This window comes from Aptenodytes forsteri, unplaced genomic scaffold, assembly GCF_000699145.1.
Source record: "Aptenodytes forsteri isolate BGI_AS27 unplaced genomic scaffold, ASM69914v1 Scaffold161, whole genome shotgun sequence".
In the NCBI taxonomy this organism is placed as follows: domain Eukaryota; kingdom Metazoa; phylum Chordata; class Aves; order Sphenisciformes; family Spheniscidae; genus Aptenodytes; species Aptenodytes forsteri.
Window position 1 is genome coordinate 234,540 of NW_008795023.1, and position 23,107 is coordinate 257,646.

Below are 23,107 nucleotides of genomic sequence, written 5' to 3' on the forward strand. Positions count from 1 at the left end.
GGCCTTTTTTTCCTTTTCATTTGGTGTTTATTGTAAACCATGTTAGAAACGTAACATTTTAATATGGAAATATTTTATTTAAAATGTATACAATTTTATATAAAGTTTATGATAAAATACAAGAAAATGTGCATTTAAAAATTGTATAAAGTAATACTCTGGAGTAAATTCTGTTCATTGGTTAACAGGCTTTCTTGCAAGACCAGTTTCAATCTTTAATGTAAACATTCGAGGCAAAATCGTCACCTCAGTGAAATCAAAGAGGCTTTCACCATTGAGTTCACAAGAAGGAAGCATTAACTCTCCATTTCCAAAAAGACATGGCCGGTAACGGGTATGTAAATATTCTTGTTTCAAATTCAGGACTGAAAGACACAAGAGGTCTGTAAACAGTGTTCCTTGTTATTACATGACCAATATGAGAAATGAATAGGAAACACTTGACGTTTTCAACTACATTTTCATCCCCAACAGAACCCGAAAGCAGTGCCTCCCACCAGGAACACAACTATTATATATCTGAAGAATCACTCCAGTCTGTTACAGTGACTAAGCTGCTTTTTAACGTGCTTGTATTATCAGCTTCATGAAGGCCTGTTAAAATAACGAAAAAAATATTAACAATTATTAATAATATTTCAGGGGTATTTTTACTCCGTATTTATCTATGAGATAAAATCACATACTATGTGAGCAAACACCTGTGGACTTAAGGAAGTCCAGAATTTCAACCGGTGAGGAATGACAAGTGTTGATAATATGAAGGCTGTTTCTGTCACAGAATGCAATGCACAGGACAAGCAGGCAGTGTCAACATTACTTTCCCTTTAAAAATAACCTGAAGTATCTTTATATAACTGACACAGCTTTAACCTTTAAGTACATTGAAATGTTAGGGCTCAAAACTACTGTACAAGTTCTATGTAAGATTGAGGCTACTACTTTACCAGTAGCTCAAATATTTATCTCAGCCTGGTAGGTCACTTAGACGTCTTGAACAAATCTGAAATTTGGTTATTATTCTCAAGACAAAGTAAGGAAATTTCCCTCCTCCCTTAAGTTTGGGAAAGGATTAAAAAAAAAAAACCTGGATGATTAATTTTTAAGACGAGGTTGAAGCCTGATAGTACTAAATTTGAGATTTTAAAACATAAGTTTCTTGGCATCTCTGTGTATTTAAGTGTGTGTGTTGTTTACATGTTAAATAGGTAGCATAAATATTATATATGATATTTATATGACATAAAACCAAGCATACAGTTTTCTTACTTGTTCTTTTCTTATAAAATACCATATATTGAACTACAATATGTAATACAGTATACTTAAGTTCTCCTCTAGGTGTATTAGGCGCTTAAGGCTTATAATCAGAAGTATGAATAGGTTACCTTCCTCCTTTGGTACACTTGTCTTCGGAAGACCCCATGCATGTACCACAGATGCAGCATTTGACTCATTTTTCTGAACTGCCAATGCCTTCTGGCCTCTATCATCTTTCATTAATAAAAAGTCATCTTCTACTGATGATATATCCCAATCATCTTCATCAACTTCTGTGAACTAATAGGGAGAAGAAGAAACATGCATTTTTCCTCTGTCTGTTCAAGTTGTGCTGAGATCTTCCATAAACTCAACAATGTGAAACCGCTAAAGAAAAACGCACTGCCACATGGCCTTTATGACATCTATCACCACAGTTTTAAAATCCACATAATTCAATTACCTAAATTATATTAATTCACTATTATAGTTCTAAAGCTAAAAGTGGTTGTGGGGTTTTTTTAAGTCAGGAACTGCAAAAGTTAAAAGTTCTGTTTTTAGGTATTACATGTCTAACTTAAAAAAGGATCGTGTTTTCTGGGATATTAGCTATTCCAGTGAGATGGAAAGTCCTTTAAGCATAAGAATGTATATTACTCACGTGAAAATAAAGACATGACGTTATCATGCAAGTTGGCAGTTTAGTTTGCTATATAAGCATTCTGTATTCGCGCTAGAAAAATTTAATATTGCAATAAAGGCCTTTTCAATTTAAAACTAATTTATTTAAAGAGAAAATTAAATAACGAAAGTTAAAAAACCCACACGGTGCTCAAAGTTAAAATACGTATTCCTCTTAAGACTCACTGTCAGCATGTAAAGGGATATTTTTAATTAAGTGGTGGATTTGCATAATGAGTTCACAAAATGAGAGTCAAGTCAAACAGATGAACCTGAAGGCAACGAGTCCATGGTCTTTCTTCTCTCATCTGCCTGAGAACTAAATATCTTAATTCAGCTTTTGAAAGAAGAGCTACAGCATTTCCCTATTTGTCAATCATCAGATGTGGTTCAATGGAATCGAGCCATTATGAAAGAGCTTAACTGTGGAAAGCGAAAGATGGTTTCTCACAAAGCTAAAACCTTATTTCACTGGAATCTCTCAATGTTACAGTAAGATACAGAAGGTGCTTCTATCACACAGAAGAAAGATTCAGATGCTATTAGAAAACAATGTAAGGTATGTACATACTAGAGAAAAATCAACAAATATGAACGTGTCGTGTGTCTCGAAAGAAGGGAAGAGACCGCAGTAACGCTCTATCTTGCAACATAATTCAATTTTCACATTGCAAACTGTTTTTCAAAAACTGACAGATCTGCTCGGTGTGCTGTATTATTAACATACCAGGATTCAACATTTTGCTGTTTTAAATTATCTGCATTTGGAGGGTGTGGTAATGGGAAAGTCAGAGTCACATATATTGAGAAATGCTGGAGGAAGAGTTTCCTCAAGCATTCACTAAGTCCCAGCTGATTTTTAAAGTACAAAATACAGAGAAAAATGTCAACTTCAAACAGAATTCAGTTTTGATTAAGTGTAAATACACAGCACCAATCAAAACTGCTGAGCAGTTTTATTAATTCAAAGACTTACTCCAAAGAAATACCATAATCCATACAATGTCTGGTACGGGTGAACTCGGGTCATACAGCTTCAGGTAAGCACAAAATCAATTTTCTCTAAAATGTTTCTGAAGTAACTTATGTAAAACATGACCTTCATAAAACATATGACAATGGGATGCCTTACAAAGGTTTTATGGTATTGTGGGTTTTGAGAACAACCATTAGCAGCTATAAGTATTTAAGCTATTAGTATTTAAGCTAATAAAAAAATGTGGATTTTCGGAGAAACCATCATTCCAATGGCATTTTGTGCTTATGTCTTTGGGCGCCTTTGAAAGTCCCACCTAAAATTTAAAGAATTAACTTGAACTATATGCCTACATTTAAACATACAAATATGGACATGAATATATGCACATTCATATAGAATTAGCAAGAATACAAGATGGTGTGCTTTACTGTAAAGATTCCAGAAACAAAGTAGCAACACCTGCCCTGTGTTCATGAACTCATTTCAAACTCATCAGGTCCATATAGCAACACGCCACTATGTTAATACACCAGGGGCACAATGTATTCTAAATGAATCACAGCAAAAATATTTTTCATGGAATGGTTTGGGTTGGAAGGGACCTTTAGAGATCATCTAGTCCAAACCCTCTGCCATGGGCAGGAACATCTTTCACTAGATCAGGTTGCTCAAAGCCCCGTCCAACCTGACCTTGAACACTTCCAATGATGGGCCATCCACAACTTCCCTGGGCAACCTGTTCCAGTGTCTCACCACCCTCATCATAAAAAATTTCCTCCTTATATCCAATCTAAACCTGCTCTCAGTTTAAAACCATTGCCCCCTGTCTTGTCACTACAGGCCTCGGTAAAAAGTCTTTCTCCACCTTTCTTATAAGCCCCCCTTTAAATATTGAAAGGCTGCAATCAGGTCTCCCCAGAGCCTTCTCTCCTCCAGGCTGAACAACCCCAACTCTCTCAGCCTTTCTTCATAGGAGAGGTGTTCCAGCCTTCTGACCATTTTTGTGGCCCTTCTCTGGACCTGCTCTAACAGCTCCACGTCTTTCCTGTACTGAGGACCCCAGAACTGGACGCAGTACTCCAGGTGGGGTCTCACCAGAGCAGAGTAGAGGGGCAGAATCACCTCCCTCGACCTGCTGGCCACACTTCTTTAGATGCGGCCCGGGATACGGTTGTCTTTCTGGGCTGCAATCACACGTTGCCAGCTTATGTCCAATTTTTCATCCACCAGTATCCCCAAGTCCTTCTCCACAGCGCTGCTCTCAATCCATTCATCCCCCAGTCTGTATTGATATTGGGGATTGCCCTGACCCAGGTGCAGGACCTTACACTTGGCCTTGTTGAACCTCATGAACTTGCTGAGGGTGCACTCGATCCCACTATGTCACTAATAAGGATATTGAACAGTACTTGTCCCAGTACAGACCCTTGAGGGACACCACTCATTCCTGGTTTCCACTCGGACATTGAGCCATTGAGTGTAACTCCTTGGATGCGGCCATCCAGCAAGTTCCTTATCCATCTAACAGTCCATCCATTAAACCCATATGTCTCCAATTTAGAGGTAAGAATGTTGCAGGGGACAGCAGCAAATGCCTTACAGTGTCCAGGTAATGACATCCGTAGCTCTTCCCTTGTCCACTGATGTAGTCACTCCATCATAGAAGATTAGTCAGGCACGATTTGCCCTTGGTGAAGCCACATTGGCTGTCTCTAATCACCTCCCTGTCTTCCATATGTTTTGACATATTTTCCAGGAGGCTCAGTTCCACGACCTTACCAGGCACAGAGGTGAGGCTGACTGGTTGGTAGTTCACAGGGTCCTCCTTTATAACCTTTTTAAAAATGGGTTTGATGTTTCCCTTTTTTCAGACAGGGACTTCGCCTGACTGCCATGACTTTTCAAATATGATGGAGAGTGGCTTGGCAACTACATCATCCTTAGGACCCTGGGCGGCATCTTGTCAGGTCCCATGGACTTATGTATGTTCAGATTCCTCTGGTGGTCTCAAACCTGATCTTCTCCCACGATGGGAGGGACTTCATTCCCCCAGTCCCTGCCTTGAGGTTCAGGGGCTTGAGAGATGTGGGAAGAGAGGTTACCACTGAAAACTATGGCATCTTATAGCTTTTAAGGCTTATTTTGCTACAGCTTTTTGCTCTTGAAGCCGAAATTCCTTAAGACAGTGGCCAACCGTCTATAGATCTCTACAAAATGTAACATTCCCTAAATTTAACTGTGAACACTTTATGGTCTTGTATCATTTGGCATTGCAGAGAATTTGAAAGTAACATTTGGACAGAAAATTACACTGTAATAGTCGTGTCTGTTATCTGAGTTGATAATTTTGCATCTGGTGTGATCTGCAGCTCCCACACAGTCAATGGACAAGTTAGGTGTCACCAGTGGCAATTAAAAGCACACAGGCTAAATGTGATTACCCTACCACTACAGCTAAAGTTGATTAAGACAATCACCCCTTTCTGGAAACTGAAATAGAAGTGTCACTGTTTCTGGAAGGAGTGATAAATTTCAGATTTAACTGTTAGTCAGGAAGCCCTACGGTATCAGATTTATTATGGATAACAGCATTGTCAGCAATTATTATTTGTTTATTTAGTGAAAAAATATTTTCTTGAAGGCTAGAACTAGTATCTGGTTGTATACTTCAATCTAATAACAACTACTAAAACTGAAATAAATACCACTATCTGCTTGACTTCTGATTTGGAGTAACTTTTGTTCTTTTTAAAAAATTGTTCCGGCAAAGATCAATTTGCATCAAAGTGGCTTACCAATTTTAAAACTCTAAACTGAGGGGAAGACTGGGACCTTAGGAGCCTGAGGTTTAAGGAGTAACTTGTGTTAGTATTCTGATTGTGAACACATGCCATACTCAATGAACAGACATCAGTGATGTATCTGATGTCGTTTGAAAACAGTGTATGATTGTAAATAGATGCAGCATAGCAAAGACCATACTCAGAAATTGAATTTGTCCCCTCATTAAAATGTATTTAGAAGTTCCATATCAGATAAAGCTCTAGAAATAAAAATATTTTAAAATATTAGATAAGCAAATTATTTTTTTTCTCCATCGAAACAAGATACTAGGAAAGCAAGTAAAGAAGGGCTCTCTCTATGCTGCTAGAATAGGAGGTAAAAATTATACTAATTGTGCCCAAACTTCGGGCTAGCTGTAGTGATCCAAAACAGTCATGGTATAAGCTAATAAGCAGTGTAGATGAAGAGGTCATTTGCCACAGCTCACTTGCTAGCACTTTTCTATATACCAGTGCGGACGTACCCAAGAAGACTACTTAGCTGTAATTCCAAAACTGTCTTTGAGAATTAAGTTCTTCACTTCCTCAAGATGGTTTCAGCATGAAAAAAAAAAGTAATAGATATATATCTAGTTCAATTACTTAATGAAATAATAATGGCTATTAAAAGTGATACCTTCAGTTCTTGCACCTCTTCTTTCTTAATAAATGCCTGCGCAACATTAATCCCTCCAGCTGGTTTGTTCTTATTTCCGTGGTTAGAAAGACTCTTTCCAACTTGTTCGGTCAGTTTTTGAATAACTGCTCCTAAAGTTCATAAAAAATTATATTGACAGTTTCCATTCACAAGGGGCTTTACTGTAAACCCTCTAGAAAGGTTCCACAAAGTAATAATAAGTAAAAGGCTGAGAAAAACTGTTTTAGACAGAAGTCTCTCTGAGGCACAGATTGTATCTTTTTCTGCATTTATATAAAACAGCATGATACACATCTAATTTGAACTGACATCTCTAGGTACTATATTAATATAAACAAATTAGCAAAAACATAAAGCGCACACAAATACACATACACTCAAGACTAGATGGTCTGCCTTCATTATGTTTTCTAACACAGAAATATTATCAGGAAATGCAAAATCATGCACAGCTGTTACAACACGCACATACAAAAGTAGTGAAAAAACCTTTTGAAGTTTTCGCAGGTGTTCCAGTTTCTTCAATTTCACTTTCCGCCGTCCCATCCATATGGCTTTTGCCAGGAGCCTTCTGAAAAGCACTGACTTTGCTGCTTGATGTTTTTGACTGCTTTTGCAATAATTCTGGTGATATGTAAGACTGCTTAATATCATCCTCATCTGCTTCTTCCTCTGAACTGAATGGTGGAGTTCTACGCAAAAACATACAACCCGAGGACTTACTGGGTTTCAGTGACTGCATTGATATATACATATTTAAGCTTCCTTGTATTTTCCTTTCCAGTAAGGTGCATTTTTCTTATGTGAAAAAAACAGGAGCTCCCATAAATTCTAACTATCCATAAAACTATTTAAAAGAAATCATGCTGCTAAGTAAATTCAGGAAGTTATCACAAAATGAACTCTTCTATAGACATGATTATTTCCATCTATGCAACTATCTTTACAAAACAACAGACCAATATATAACAAGTCTTGCCAGGCAAACAAAGATAGGCTTTCATGGATCAGCAGGGAGAGAAAAAGTCAGGGTCAAGAAATCTGCACCACAGAAAGCCTGTTCTGATATTCTGTTAGATGAAAATAATTCAGGAATTTTTCAGTGCAGGAAATTACGAAGTAATGTGCCTGACATGAGTGGAATCTAGAATATTGTGTTTAATTTTGGTCGTAGTAAGAAAATATCAATAAACTGAAAAAATAAGGTCACCAAAGTGTTTAAATGCTTTTAACTGGCTCAGAAAAAGCATCTGAGAACAAAACTAAAGGAAGTGATACTACCCGATTTTATTGAATGTCCCTCTGTGGTTCACAATAAAGAATACATCTGCTGAAAGGAGAACATGCTATCTTCCAGGGATTATAACAACAGACTCAAATGGAATAATACCTGAAAACAAAATATGAAATAGGCAGTCCAGAAAGTGTTTGTAATTTCAGCTTAATAATAGCTTTTGTGTGGCAAGCATGTGAATATTCAGTCACCAAAAATGTTTTCTTCAAAAATACAATGGAACAAAACATACGTGACACTAGATGTCTTTCTGGAAACTCCATTTCCAAAAAGCTTCCTGGATCTAAAAATAACAAGACAAGTTATTTCAAGACTGACGGTCAACTAAGTAAGCACAAAGTTTATATAGGAGTAACGTAAATTCTTTGCTCAGTTCTTACAATATTAGCAGGAAATGTTCACATCAGTCTCAAAAACCCAAACCCATAGGATTGTTACCTGAGGTATGAGTACTATGAGAATAGCGTCTCTTACTTTGGTGTAGATGTATTCTCAGCGATGGCTGTTCTTTGTTCAGCTGGGCGGACAGCTGTTGAAGACCGTTTTACTGGTTTTTGTGGTGTGGCAGATGAGGAAATTCCCAATTGATGGAACTTCTGTTTATCTACAAGAGAAGTTATCGATCTCATTATTAGAAACAATGTTTAGTATCTTTTATATTTAATTTCTAAAATTAAAGATGTCTCTGCTGCAGATTATAGTTTTACAAAAAAGAAGAAAAAAAGTAATTTTTTTCTTCAAAGCAGTTCAGAGTTACCATGTATCTTGCCAATATAGGAGCTAAGATTTCTGCAGTTAAACACAATGTCAAGAACCCTTTAAAGGAAACTCTTTGGTTGGCCATAACTATATAGAATATTTATATGAAAAATTATGAAAGCAGCTATACAGAAATGTTGCTAAATAAAACCTTAAATAGCAGTTATAAAATGTAAGAGAATGAAAAAAAACCAAAAACATTTTAACCTTCTGAAGGAAGCTGAGGACAGGAAACAGGTCTATTACAAGATGATGATTTCTCTTCAACCCTAAAGCTAACTTGGCGTTCAAGATGCTCTCGAATTCGCTGAATGTCAGGCTCTTGCTTCAGTTTGCATTCTCTAGCAGATTCAATAGCACGCAAAATTTTATTTAAGCGATCATTTGGGATACCGCGAACACCCTAAGGAAACAAATTGTGTTGTAAACACAGGGGCTATGATTTCTGCGATTTCTATCCTACAGTCATATACACTCTTTTAAACTTCAAATATCACAAAGCTTGTAGAAAAATCACAAAAGTTGGTAACACTGCTCACAGGTGTAGCCATATGCTCCACAGCTGTAATTTGATGGACGTCCTCTCAGGTTAATGAATTACACTTATTTATAACACATCAAAATTTAGCTTTGGATTTTATAGGTTGAGGGTTGTGGTACAGGAGTGAAAGAGAATAGCAAAAAAGTGGAACAAAGATTACACCTCTTTTAAATAACTCAAAATAATCTTACTGCTTTAATTCCCAAGGATTCCAGCTTCTCCTCCAGGGCTTGCTCCAAAACAACTCGTAATTCTTTAGTTAAAGAAGGATCGGTCTTCAAAGCATTTATTAAATAGTGGTTACTTCTACCTGTTTTATGATCACCTTTCTCAATTTCTGAAATAAGAATGGAAAAATGCATTTAAGAGACATTTGAAAAATCCACAGTACACGAGACAATTAAAAACTACACTGAAGCATGCTTTTTTTAGAAACATCACAGACATACATGTGCACTGTTTGTCTACATGGAGTTGTATTCTTTTTAAAATCTTGGGCTAGCTTACAAAAGTCAGCTCACTTGGAATCTACACCTCAGCACCTCGTACTCACCATCACAAGTATCTTTTATTTTTCTTGTTACAGAACCACTGTAAAGATATATGCCTGAATATTTAGCAACAAAGATCTTCACTTTTAGAACTGTACTGGGAAACTTCTGATAAAGAAAGACTATCTTCTGATAATTAAGTTCTCTAAAAGTAGTATTTCAAATCAAAGCTGAACGCTAGCAGGAATTGGAACAGGAATATGACAAACTTGTTCTCAAGAAAAGCTTCAAGCAACATAATGTTCTCTGATAAAAAACACCTACTAAAATCAAATCTTTGGAAAGTTGTAACACTTTCGAAAGTCTTGGTAAAGACAAAACCTTAGTCTGAGGCAGACCATTTCACAGAATATACATGATGGATAATACTTATCTTCAAAACTCTTTCAAGGACAAAGTTCAGCGTTGTGTTTTCTTCTGTGCAGGTCTATGACATGGAATCATAGAATCATAGAATCATTGAGGTTGGAAAAGACCTCTAAGATCATTGAGTCCAACCGTCAACCCAACACCACCATGCCCACTAAACCATGTCCCTAAGCGCCCCATCTACTCGTCTTTTAAATACCTCCAGGGACGGGGACTCCACCACTTCCCTGGGCAGCCTGTTCCAATGTTTCACCACTCTTTCAGTAAAGAAATTTTTCCTTACATCCAATCTAAACCTCCCCTGCCGCAACTTGAGGCCATTTCCTCTCGTCCTATCACTCATACATACTTAAAAGCAGAGAAAGAAGTTTCTCTTTCTTTTCCTTGCTTTAAGTGTCAGTAATGACATGAACTCTTATGCAAGAAATAAAGAACCATCTAGACAGATTCTTCCATCTAAATTAAAGATTGACATTTAAGTTAGGCCGAAGTATTATAAGGTCATACAGGGGAGTAAAGCAGCAAAACATACCCATTTGGAACCTGCCTATAAAGTGTCTCTGGCAAGACAAAGTTTTACTGAATGCCACTTACACCAAGTGAAACAATAATCAGTGGGACCACGGTAGCTTCTTCTGTCTGGCAGTGGTCAGCAAAGCTGGCAAAGCATACATAAAGGGGTATACAACATCCCAGGAAAGCGTGCTGTAAACCACACTCCCAGCTTCACCCCCTGAAATAAAAGGTAAATCTTGGGCAGGAGTTTGTCTCTTTCCAGTATGCCTTACAGGGCAGCAGAGTCATTTGCTAGCCCACAGACAAGGACATAAATGAAGGAATAATTCCATATTGTGACTTTCAAATGTTTTCTTTCAAAACAAACGTGCCACTTTTCCTATTTTGAAACAATGATTGCTTAAAAAGTAGTTCCATTTAGTTTTCATTTTTCTTTAAGGGAAAGATGAGCACGCTGAAGAGGACCCAAAAAAGCCTCAAGATACACAAATGATATTTAGGTTGTTTTGAGGCAGTGGCTTCCGATGGACCTGGGAGAGAACTATAGATAATGAAAACTGAAAACGAGTCCAGCTACCATACTACGAGATCTGTGTTGAAGAGGACAGAATCTGGCTGAAATCTTAACTGGCTTTGGGAACTGTGTGGACAACTCAGTCCCTGACAGAGGTGGGATTAAAAGTAATTTGGCTGGGGAGCTGAGTCCTAGAAGAGGCAAACTACTGGTCCGTGTGGAAACATTGAGCTGTCAGACCATCCTCAAACAGGAAAAGGTGCATTATGCAGTATGAAATCTTCCCACAAAGCCAGACATGAGACATTTTAAAGCGGAAGGCTCCAAGGAGCCTTCTGAGAATCCTGTCCCTTTCAGATGTTAATCCTTACAATAAAATAGATCCATCTAAAATAATTTTAAAATTCATAATTACTACATACTAATATGGGTAACAAGACTATCCAGCATTATCCTAATTAATGACAATATTAATTCTTGCTAATTAACTCAAGCCAAATCCTCTTTGCTGGAGCCAACTATTTAAGGAACTGTTTTCTTATTCATTTTTGTTTTTTAAAAAAACCCTAAATACTAGATTTGAGAACTTTGGAGACAGGGGACCTTAAGTCTGGTCCACTGTCTCAGCTCCTACATAATCCTATGAAATAATCTGCCAAGTCAAGAATTTTCACACTCTCCCTTAGAAATGGCTGTCACTGAAAACAAAAAAATCTTGGTCTATCTTTTCAGACTGCATTCTTTCTTCCTCTCTTTTGTACTGCAGGCCATGCCTTCAGGCACAGCAGAAGAATCAAAGACAATCCATCAAGAGAGAAGATGGCAAGCAAGAGAAATAGCAGAAAGGACAGCAAAAATGCGAGCAGACTTTATTTCAGATTGTTCAGTCACTGGATTTTCCCTGGGGAAACCTCTCACTTACGCACAGATGTATTCAAACGACAATTTTGTTTTCGAAACAGCATCATTCCTTCAAAATTTAAACTCATTGGCTGCAAGGTTCAAGACTGATTTTGATTTTTGCACACAGTACAGATTATTACGCTATTCAGCTGTTTGGTGTTTCATCTAAAGTACTGTTAGCCTTCTTCAGGAGAAGAATACCATGCAGGATGAACCAATGCTTTATCTTCTGTCACTGTAAACGTGGCCTTCTCCAAGTTTTCCTCAGATGAAGCAGAAGAACAGCTGCCAACACTGGCCTACGTAATTTCATTCAGAATTGCACAACCCTGGCTGGAGCTGTGGCTGCTTAGAGGTAGACTTAACTTAGATTACTTGCAAAAGTATCTTTGGATGGTCTATGAAAGTAGGCAGCTTCAACCTTCAGCACCAACTTCCTTCTTCTATCTGAACTCTTTACCCTCTTACGCAGAGTTTGAAAAAGAAGTGAGCATACATTGCAATAGCGTCAGCACCAAAAAATTCCTAGTACGGGGGTATTCCCCATCAAACGTTTTTGCTCTGCTTAGCTCAAGTGCCTTTAGACATATGGAATATGCCTCCTTTAAAGAGTTAGCCAGCTTTCCATAAAAACATTGAACTTGGATAAGGAAATCATAATATTTACAAGCACCAATAGCAAACAGGAGACTGACACAAACAAGGAATGTTCCCACCCAAATCACATAAGCATACTCAAATACAATAAAAAAATACTGTAGGTATCAAATAATATTTACATTTTTATTTTCAAAAAACCACATGCCACTACATTTTGAGTTGAATCAACCATTACCTTTTTCCTCTTCTGAAAGCTCCTCTATGGGTTCCAGCATATGCACCAAGGGTGCCTGCTCTAATAACGAGGAAGAACAGGAACACCAGACAAACAGGACAGAAGAAGGTCAAGGTCCAGAGTGGGAAAGTTAGGCAAAAAAACACACCGATGTCAATTTTCCTGATTGCTGACAACCTGCTTAACAATCACAAACCCAATGCAACGTGGCTCTTCACTGCCTTGGTGGGACATTTTTGTAGAGGAGACCCTAATACAATAGTCACTTCAGGAGCGATTCAGTTGCCCAAACATGGGTGTCTAGTGTCATCTCAGATATATCAGAGTTTTAAGCCATCGGCATGGGGCTGGCTGATACATCACACAACTATAGAAAAACCCGTGCCCTTCTGGAATGGCACCCAGAGGCCAGGTGGGATGTTTTTAGGCATCTACAATGACAAGGCCACCTAGGATTAAGTAAATGAATCTTGTCATTCATTTCTCATAAGAAGCATTTTAATTTTTAAATTTATTTAAAAATATTATGTGCAATTTGATACTAAAAGTTTACAAAAGGCAAGTAAAATGGACATAGAAATCCTCAAAAAAAATATTGAAGAGATATGTTAACTCATTATACCAGAGATTTATTAAGTACTGAGTCCATACGTGCAGACATAGAGAAATTTTATATATATATATATAATTTCCAATAAAACCAATTTTAAAAAAATCTTCAATCACTCCAATATAGTGAGATCCAGTATTATCATGTGCTTTAAAGAACTCTTGAAATGTCCTCTGCTGAAAACAGCTTCCTAAACACATTGAAATTATCATTCCATAGGCTGTCAGGTACAATTTGCTTTATATAAATGAAGCCAGAGTACAGTTTATTTACAACTTTATAGACTTCAGATATAAGAGAAGCATGAAAATGCTTATATGTCAACTAATAAAAATTTAGATATTTACCTTCCTTAAATAAATTTATTTCAATGAAAACTAGAATTTTAGTTTTTTCTAGGTTTTATGATAAAAACAGAGAAACGTGCAAACTATACTTTCAGCATTCAACTACTGGCAGTATAGGAAAAAACAATTTATTGGCCAATATTTTGGGCCAACTTACATTTGCCCCAGCCTTCACAAGAAACCTTTGGCACTATAAATGGTTGTTCTGCTGTACGGGTAGAAGGGGAGGAAGTGAGGTTGCAGTAAAGATACCTGCTCTTCAGCACTTCTTATACAATTAGGTACAAACATGGATGCACTGTGATGGATAGTCACAATGAAATAAGCACTTGGCGCTAACTGGCACTTACTGTCACATCTCCAATATTCCCCATGTGAAGGGGACTAAAACTGGTGCTGTAAATGCTTGGGTATGGCTGCTGCTCTCTCCGTGCTTTCCATACTTGAGGTTCTATTCAGCCTCTCACCTGCTTTTCCAAGCAGGTTACAAGACTTAAGATCTGCTCCCATATAATCTGCACTAAATAAGAAGTTCTAAAAAAATGCTTCTTACACCATCACAAGATGCTAAGAAGATGCAAACATCAATGTATTTTATGGAAACACTTAAAAGCAAAACTCAGAGACGGATTGACAAATAGGCTTCTGGACTTTCAGTCTCTAAGGCTGTAAAATTTAGCAGTGGCCAGAGCATTCCTGGGCACTGGAATATGATCCTCCACACTACTGAACTCTTAAAGCTGTTCCTGGCACACCGTTGCCCTACACAAGCTAACATTCTCCAAAACAATGTTCAGGCACAGTTAGGGATAATTCCCAAAAGCCTACAAGTGAGCCTGTTGTGGAGGACAGAGCCGGAAGCACAGATGGGGAATGTTCTGGGGGGATTTAATTTAGCTGCACAGGCATTGAGGCCTCTGAGTTTCTTGGCTGGACCTACTAGACAGTTAGCCAGTTGCTGTGTAACTGGATTTAATCTATACTTATTTTACCTGTACTTTACTCAAATGCAATCTGCTTAAAGAAGCTGACTCGTCTCTGCACAAGCCCTTGTCAAGTAACTTAATTTAACAGGAAAAGCCCAGTCCCCAGAACTCAGACCTGAAAATAGTCTGCTGATCTGGCATAAAGGTACATGCTTCTCTTCCTCAGTATACTAGAAACAGAGGAAGTTAAAATCAGTAAAAGAATAGTTGCAAGAGCAAAACCAAAATGTATTACTTGCTATGTGTAATATTGTTGTTCACTGCATGACAACAGAGGTCGAATGCTAAGACACGGGGAGTGCAACATCTGGAAACACCAACTTCTTCAATGTAAGTGGGCCTTTTCTTTTTCTTTACTGCACTTATTCTAAGAGATATTTATTAAACAACATGTTGGAATCCAATGCAAGAAAAAGCAGCTTGGTCCAGCACCCCTCTGGTTTATAGACAGGTGTGGAGATCACCCCCCTAAGGACCCCTCTCCTTATGTTTACCAGAGATGTGCTGCTTCTAGCTGTCTGATCAGACCTCTCAGCTCTTACATCCTTGTAGTGCACATCCTTGAAATCAGCAGCATCTAAATTTTAGCAAGCTTATTTTTAGGAATCATTTAAGTCTGACTACTCAGCTAAACCTCAAATCTGTACAAAGCAGTCTTTGCTAACTTCATATCTAAAACAATCCTGCTGATGCAGACTGAATTCCAAACTACCCTGAATTATTGTAACCTTCTCTAGTTCATCAGACCTTTTTGCCCAAAATGTCACCAAGCCACAATCCAATGTTAGCCTTAAATAAGTAATCACCACAACTTCTGACTTAAGTAGAGCCAGTTACCTTCCTGTCAATTATCAGCCCTAAATCTAGTTCAGCTGACCCTAGTGGACGCTGCTCTACATCAACATCTTCAACATCAGACCTTGCTGGCCAGGATCTTACTCCTAGCTTTCATCCCAGCCTGAATGTTGAACCTAGACAGACTACTATCTTCCCTTTTGGGTATATCTAGGTATAAATTACCTGCTCCTGGTCACTTCTCTGTTCCCCATTCTAAATGAACACCAAAACTGTGTCCTTGCCTTACTGGAAGTAGATCCCAGGAGGCTGAAGCAAGGCAGGAGGCATGCTGTGGTCCAGCAGATCACCTGCTTTGGACTACCAGAGTACTGGTAGAACTGGAGATTACATCAGTCTTGCAGTTCAGATGCAACCTCAATTATACTTTGTTCATTGACACAACTTGAACCGTGGCTCTCATCTCCACCCCTTTCTTGACTATGAAATCGAGATAAATTTCAACCTTATACTTAAACCTATTCAGTGAGGCTCTGCGGCTGCTACCTTGCTTAACTGATCCTTCTTAACTCAACCATAACTCTCATTTGCCAATCGATGTCTGCCTAAGCCTAAACCTAACCCTAACCCAAGTTCAGTGATCCCTGTAAAACCTCGGCTCAGCAATAATCAGGTGTCTCTGGGTGATACCAGCCCTTTGCAGACCCTGCCATAAATCAGCTTCTTATGCTGGCATGAACCACCTTAACTCCAAACCTAATTCATTCGGTCCTCCCCAACAGTCCCACACTTGACCCTAACCAAACATTGCTAAATCCTATACCTAGCCCAGTGGCAAATTCTGGACACATCCTCACTGTATGTCATCAGCCAGCCTCAGTCCAAAACCTAACCCTAGCTTTATTCTCACAAGAACAGTTCCTGTCAGCCTCAGGCTTGAACCTAGCTAAATAGCAGCTACCAACACCAGTCTTAACGAAGGCTGGTCATATTCGTATCTCACTAGCCTGAATCCAGCCATATTAATACTAGCCATCATTAAGGCCAGCAACCTTAAGATGACCTCCACAATGATGTGTGTGTCATCCCACATCTTCCAGAATATCTTTTCTGCCAGCTAATATGTGTGGAGAGATAGATGAGATGTATCAAAAGTACAGGTTGCCTTAATTTCTTCAGTGGATCATTATACTACTGAAAAATTATGTGCCTGGCATACTTTGACAAATCATTAAATATCAGTTTTAAATAATATTTGAAGACAATTTCTATGCAGGTGGAATAGGAAAATATATCTAACAATAATGAAGAATTCAGGCTGTGTATATTCCAAGCTTATCATAAATTATTTGTCTGTTCTTATTTACTAGTTAAAAAAAAAACCCCAATATTCTGACAGTACTATTGGAAAAGCAGTCTTCTGGCCAATATTTAAAGGAGAAATCCTGTCTATTTACTCTGAAATATGAAATGCTAAAGTACTTTTAGCCTGAACAGAAGTGTTACAATTATCTATAGTGGAGTATCACCTACAGTAAGCACTTTGCACTTGCAGTATGAAAACCAAGGATGAAACGTAAAACTGGTGTGCTGCAAATTGCTGCACTTCCTAAAGATGTAAGGAATGTAAGCCATGGCTATAGTCATTATCTACTCCTTTAATTTATACTCAAATTTCACATCTGAAGAGCTGCCAGACTCAATCTGTGATACCTGTAATTTTGACCGTCATCTTTGAATCAATGCACTTCATATAGTTTTCTCCTAACTAATCAACGGGAAGCCAAATACTGCACATAAGCAGCATAAATATTAATTTTAAACCAATATTCTTAAATATGATAAATTTTTGACACTTACCTGAGGCCTCTAAGTTAGGAGCCTAGTCATCTCAGACTCCTTCTACAGTCAACGAAGAGACACAGGCAACTTCAAAGAGCAATTCAGATCTTAGTTCAGCTGAACCAAACTCTGAAGGTGCCCCTTTTCTCTGTTAACTGTCTAGGAAGACTACTTTGACTAAATATTCCTCAGATGCTCCAGTTATGTCCCTAACGACAGCTGGGCCTTAGTCCGCACCAAGTTTGAAGACTGAGTCATAGGTTTTAATGGACAATCTAATTAATATCTTTGCTTTTTAACTACTGTCTTCAATTCCACCTACTATTATTAACCTAACAAAGATTAAATATTGAACAAGTATCAACATTTCAAGAGTAATATAGGAGCCAAAGTCTGATTTTAAAATATGATTTAAAAAAATCATAATTAATCCATTGCCTTTTTGTGAGACTTAAGTAATCTTTGAAGATAAGACTTAAGTTATATCTGCACAAAACCCTACAGCTAGCTCAGAAACCGAGAAAAGAATGGTCAGCCAGGATGGCATTCAAGGCAGACTATTAGCTCTCCCAAGAAATCAGGAACATGAACACAAAAGCACCAGGCTAACACAGTTATTCCACGACTTTACACCTAAGATACCTCATTTGTAATTTGGGTATCTTTTCATAGCGCAGATTTAAGATGTGCAGAACTGATCTTAGGATGCAAAAGCTTCCAGGCAACTTTGAAAAGTGTACTTAAGTTCACATAAGAGAGCCTTTTCCAGAATTAATTTTCTTTCAAACAGAAAAAAAGAAAGAAAAGGAAGATATTCTATATGCAGGCAATCGTTTGGTAAGAAAACTATAGCTCTTGTGATTTCAGAGATGCTCTGAGCTAAATAAATTTGTGGACAGAAGTTGCCAACAAGCACTTTCATTTTCATAATGGCACGAGATGCAGCCATGATGTCTTAATCCAGTATGTAAGTCAATCCCTTGAAGAGCCATCAAAATTTTGGGAAAGACACTGTAATTTCTGCTAACCTTTATATCCAGAAATTAGGTAGGGTAAGTTTAAAAAAAGTCCAGAAGGGAAGAAAGGGGACAGACAGAGAGACCTGCAGAGATAAATAAAATAATAATCAGCAAAGGAATTTGAAGGAAACACCTTCTTTGAAGTTTCATAATAAACTGATAGTGAATCTTTTGTATATCAATGGCAGGAACAGCCTTTTCTATCTTGAGAAGTTTCATAAGGTGTCACAAACTTCGTATTTGGAGCAGCAAGAAATCAGGAAAGATCTGAATGAGCTGATATAAATTGTCAGAGTACAGAAAATACTAATGTTCACAGAACTGTTTTCCTCCTCAGTCCAAATGAAAGTAAATGCACTAAGAAAGCAATGCTTGACAAGCTTGGTGCCTAAGCCCTTAGCAGCAATATTCTTCATAAAACCCGTTCCTTAAATTCAGGGCAATAGCTAAGCTACTTGCTGTGAGATCTCTTAGCTAGAACCAGCGCTACTGTGTTGGTGCAATGAAGCTGGTTTGAATGCAAAATAATTGGATTATTTAAAACACTATTATTAATAATCTATATTTAATATATTATTACTTTTCTCCACACAACAACATTTCATCTGTATAGTTTCACTCAAAAAGCTTCTAGCAATGAACAGCTACCTTGCATAGGTTAGTAAGAAATCTCTGTAATATTAAAATAATTTTATCATATAATAAAAATCTTTTCCTTAGTTTAATAATTCTTGACACAACAAATATTTTGAAATCAACACTTTGTATCCATCAGTTTTTCATTCCTCATCAAGTTATCTAAAGCTTCTGTTGCATACTGCTCCTTCTCCCCATTTGCCTTTTCAGAACTTTTTGAATTTGTTGAAAAAGAAAAATTCTTTACATTTTTCTTAGACAAATTCCATTTCCTCTCCCCTTGACAGGTTTTAAAACTAAGAGAAATAATAATTTAAAAATTATTATTTAATTATAGTTTTATAACTCAAATAATTTATAAAATGGTTTTAACTTTTAAACATTTTACTTGCTCAAAGTTAATTTTTCCTATTGCTTTCCTACTTGAAATGAAAGTAAAGAATTAATTGATTGCAGAATATTGGTATGGTAACAATACTCTCCATTACTTTGCATACTGAGAAAAAAGTGAAAACTATTTTCACAAAGCACCAAACAATATAAATGGAGGTTCATCGCTTCCCCCCACTACTAAACAATATCACAATGCCACAAGTTAAAATAACTAAATAATGATCCATATGTAACTACAGATATACTCTGGAAGAACTATCTAGACGGGATGACTGACTATTTTGATCATGTTTTCTGTATTTTCCCGCCGTGACATTTGAAGTCACACGAAAAATACACTTTCAAGACTTAAAAACAAACATCTCCACATTTTTCTCTGTACAAATTCCATTATATGCATATAGCTATCCAGTACATGCATATACCAGAAAAGCAGCATATTTTCTAGAAGAAAACATAATTTTGTTTCCTCAATTAGTTTCATTTATCTTAAAGTGCTCCGATACTATACATGTGCTAGGAAATATTCTCAAATTATTTTATTTTCTTTTTCATTTATTCTTTTCAATAGTGCATCTTGACAATTACTTCATGGGAATTCTCAGTGCTGACATACAGCAAAGCAATTCAAATTACGTTCTTTCAATATAACTACTCTTACAGCTATGATTTGACAAGCAACACATTTGAGAAGAGAGAGTCTTAGATTTGAAAGTATGGGATCTGGACCTATCAAAAAAAACTTACCATGCATCACTGGTAGGCTTGGTTTAGATTCTTCAAGGTGCTCTACAGTAGTGTTCACTAAAATAGCATAAGAGTAAAAAATAATGTAAATGCATTATAGTAAACAATAACAGACAAATACAGATTCATAAATGTAGCAATATTTAATCATATTTATAAATTATGCAAATTCTGGCTTTAATGGGGGAAAAATAAACAAACAGTTTACAAAGTAAAAATTCACTTCACAACATAAAAGTACATCTCTAGATATGCTTAACATTTTTAATACTTCTAGAACCAGGAAAAGAAACTAGTAACTAAATTGTCACTGAACTGGAATGTGAACCTGCACTAGTCAGATCATCTCTTTGGTCATGTCTGCATGCTGTCTTTGTGTCCCAGGGAAGAAGCCTTGGCCCAAAGCTACTTAGTCAAGTCTAGCCTGATCAACACTGGTATTCCCGGAAGAGGATCTGCTGCATCCACACTTCATATCAATTAGCGCAAGCCCTAGCTATATAATTTATGGAATGTAGCCTTGGAGTGATTTATCACATCAATTCTACATTCCTCAGATCAGCTTGGGGCCTAAGAGCAAATTTGCTTGTGTGCCATGGTCTCATACTTGTCTGTCCTTCAGTGTGGCTGAATACGACCAGCTCCAGTTGAGAAGCCATACAGCCATATTATTACTATGCTCTCCTCAAACTAACCTACTCCCTGCTGTTAGATTCAGTTCAAGCCAATGTCCTGCTAATAAAGCAAGATGGTTTCCAAACTGGGATTAGAATTAATCCAGCTGTCATCATCTATTGCAATAAACCTATTACAAGTCACTGCAACTGCGGCATCAACTACATGGGTGTTTGTGGTGCAGGACTACATCCTCAAACACTATTATTATCAGGTTTGGTATTTGTAATGGACTTCAGATGTTAAAGCATTGCAATGACAAAAATAGCAGAGTTCTTAAAATTCTTTGAACAGCTGTATCTTAACTGACAAATTAATCAATTTTGTCTACTCTTTCAGTATTTTCCCATTTGTGAGTTCTGCAGCCTATGGACAGTCAAGCATGAAAAAGCAATTAAAATTACACTTCATAAAGCAAAGCCAAAAGTTGTTTACATAATACAAAACAGAGTTGTTATATTTCACATGTCTTCACTACCCAAGTGATCAACTTTGTACATTAGAAGTTCTTACAGCAGCAGAACATGAACTTTGAAAATCATGGCATGGAAACAGGTAGGTAGCCTGTGAAACACAAATAAATTGCCACCACTGATTTGATTTCAACATTTAGTTAGTAAAGTTGATGCCTGTATTTTTTAATAAATTGTAACATTTGTTTCAGCCAAGCTGCTGAAATCAGAAACAAAATCTGCTTTTTCTTACAGTTTGTACTTACCATCATATGGTCTGATGCTTGCAACTGATCTCGTGGACAATTCTTTTATCTAAAAGAGAAAAGACGGATATATGAATAGTTACAAATGTAAATGAACAATATCTAGAAATGAACATTTAGTACAAAATACCTAGTTTCGGTACTATTCCATAACAGAAACTATTGTTTATGATTTGGGGAGAAAAATACTACTTTTGTGGAACTCTGTTCTACTGCCTAATGCATATTTCATTCATGCTTAATGAATGCTGAAGACTTACTTCTGTTTGTTGTCTTATGTGAACTCATGCTTTGTATACTCTGTTATTACAAGCTATAAAGTGAAATGAGAGTGGGCTTATGGGCCACTTCAGCACTTACAGTTTCAATACTTTCTGCTTCAGCAATTCATGTTCAATTTTGCAAGTCTAGCTCCACTCCAGGGAAACACTTAATTACACATCAGTTTTAAATATACAAACAGTTTTCCTGTCTGCTGTACAGTTTTGTCTATTTGAGACCCAAGACATGCACTGAACAAAACTGAGAGTGTAGAGGAAACAAGCTGGCTGCAGTTCGATGTAAAGAAAAAAGGAAACTTTTGAATCCCATATCATTAAAACAATGTTCTGCACTCCAATTCCCAAAACAGAAGGTAAACCCAAACCATATAGACACACACTCAATGTCAGCTGGAGCTGGCACAAGATACTGGACCCTGGTCCTCTTTTATTTATCCATTTGGATATAGCCAGTAGTGCCTCATTTCATTGTCCATTCTGTTTGGATTCTACAAAAGTGTTAGCTATTTCTCAAGCCCTTCCAGTTTCCAGGTATTGAGAATGTAGGTCTTCACAATTGTATTTCACAAACACCAAACTCAGATCCCTCTGAACCTATTTTACATGGGTGGTCATACTGTTTTGTTTTAAAAGGTCACTTTACTGAAAGTAATATGTCTAGGATTAAGTCCTCTATTGCTCCAGCTATCAAATTCGTTAAGGTGGAGCTGTAAAAGCTATTATTTGTCTTACCAATTCTTTAAGCACTTAAGTATAGGTTTAACATTAATCTCAAGAAAAATGTGTAAAATCAGATGTTGATTTGTAAAGAACGCACCATCTAATAGAGTAATAGGTTGTAAGGACCGCATAATTATGCTATAGTCTAAACTCCAGACCACCCAGATCTTCACCTACTTATCACCTCAAAAAATCTATAGTTATGTTTGAACAAAAGCGTATTTTTAAGAAAAAACAATTCATTTCCAAACGAATAATTTCATAGAATCATAGACTATCTAAAGTTGGAAGGGACCCATAAGGATCATCGAGTCCAACTCCCTGCTCCTCGCAGGACTACCTAAAACTAAACCATATGACTAAGAGCATCGTCCAGACAGTCCTTGAACTCTGACAGGCTTGGTGCCATGACCACTTCCCTGGGGAGCCTGTTCCAGCGACCGACCACCCTCTCAGTGAAGAACCTTTTCCTAATGTCCAATCTGAACTTCCCCTGACACAGCTTCATTCCATTCCCTTGTGTCCTGTCGCTGGTCACCAGAGAGAGGAGATCAGCACCTCCTCCCTCTGCTGCGCCCCTTGAGGAAGTTTTAGCCTGCGATGAGGTCACCCCTCAGCCTTCTCTTCTCCAAGCTGAACAAGCCAAGTGACCTCAG

General features: G+C 37.4%; 1 protein-coding gene across 1 annotated transcript in view; it reads right to left on the reverse strand.

Moving 5' to 3' along the window:
• Positions 1-511: 511 nt before the first annotated feature.
• DZIP1 (DAZ interacting zinc finger protein 1) overlaps positions 512-23,107 on the reverse strand; it is a gene marked incomplete at its 5' end in the record, with an annotated part of 37,372 nt that continues 14,776 nt past the window's right edge. Inside the window, 11 exons of the mRNA XM_019471136.1 lie at positions 512-594; positions 1,389-1,560; positions 6,380-6,510; positions 6,890-7,092; positions 7,927-7,971; positions 8,169-8,298; positions 8,661-8,856; positions 9,186-9,331; positions 12,683-12,742; positions 20,058-20,114; positions 21,451-21,499. Coding sequence (XP_019326681.1) covers positions 512-594; positions 1,389-1,560; positions 6,380-6,510; positions 6,890-7,092; positions 7,927-7,971; positions 8,169-8,298; positions 8,661-8,856; positions 9,186-9,331; positions 12,683-12,742; positions 20,058-20,114; positions 21,451-21,499 — 1,272 coding nt within the window. The remainder of the gene's footprint in view (positions 595-1,388; positions 1,561-6,379; positions 6,511-6,889; positions 7,093-7,926; positions 7,972-8,168; positions 8,299-8,660; positions 8,857-9,185; positions 9,332-12,682; positions 12,743-20,057; positions 20,115-21,450; positions 21,500-23,107) is intronic.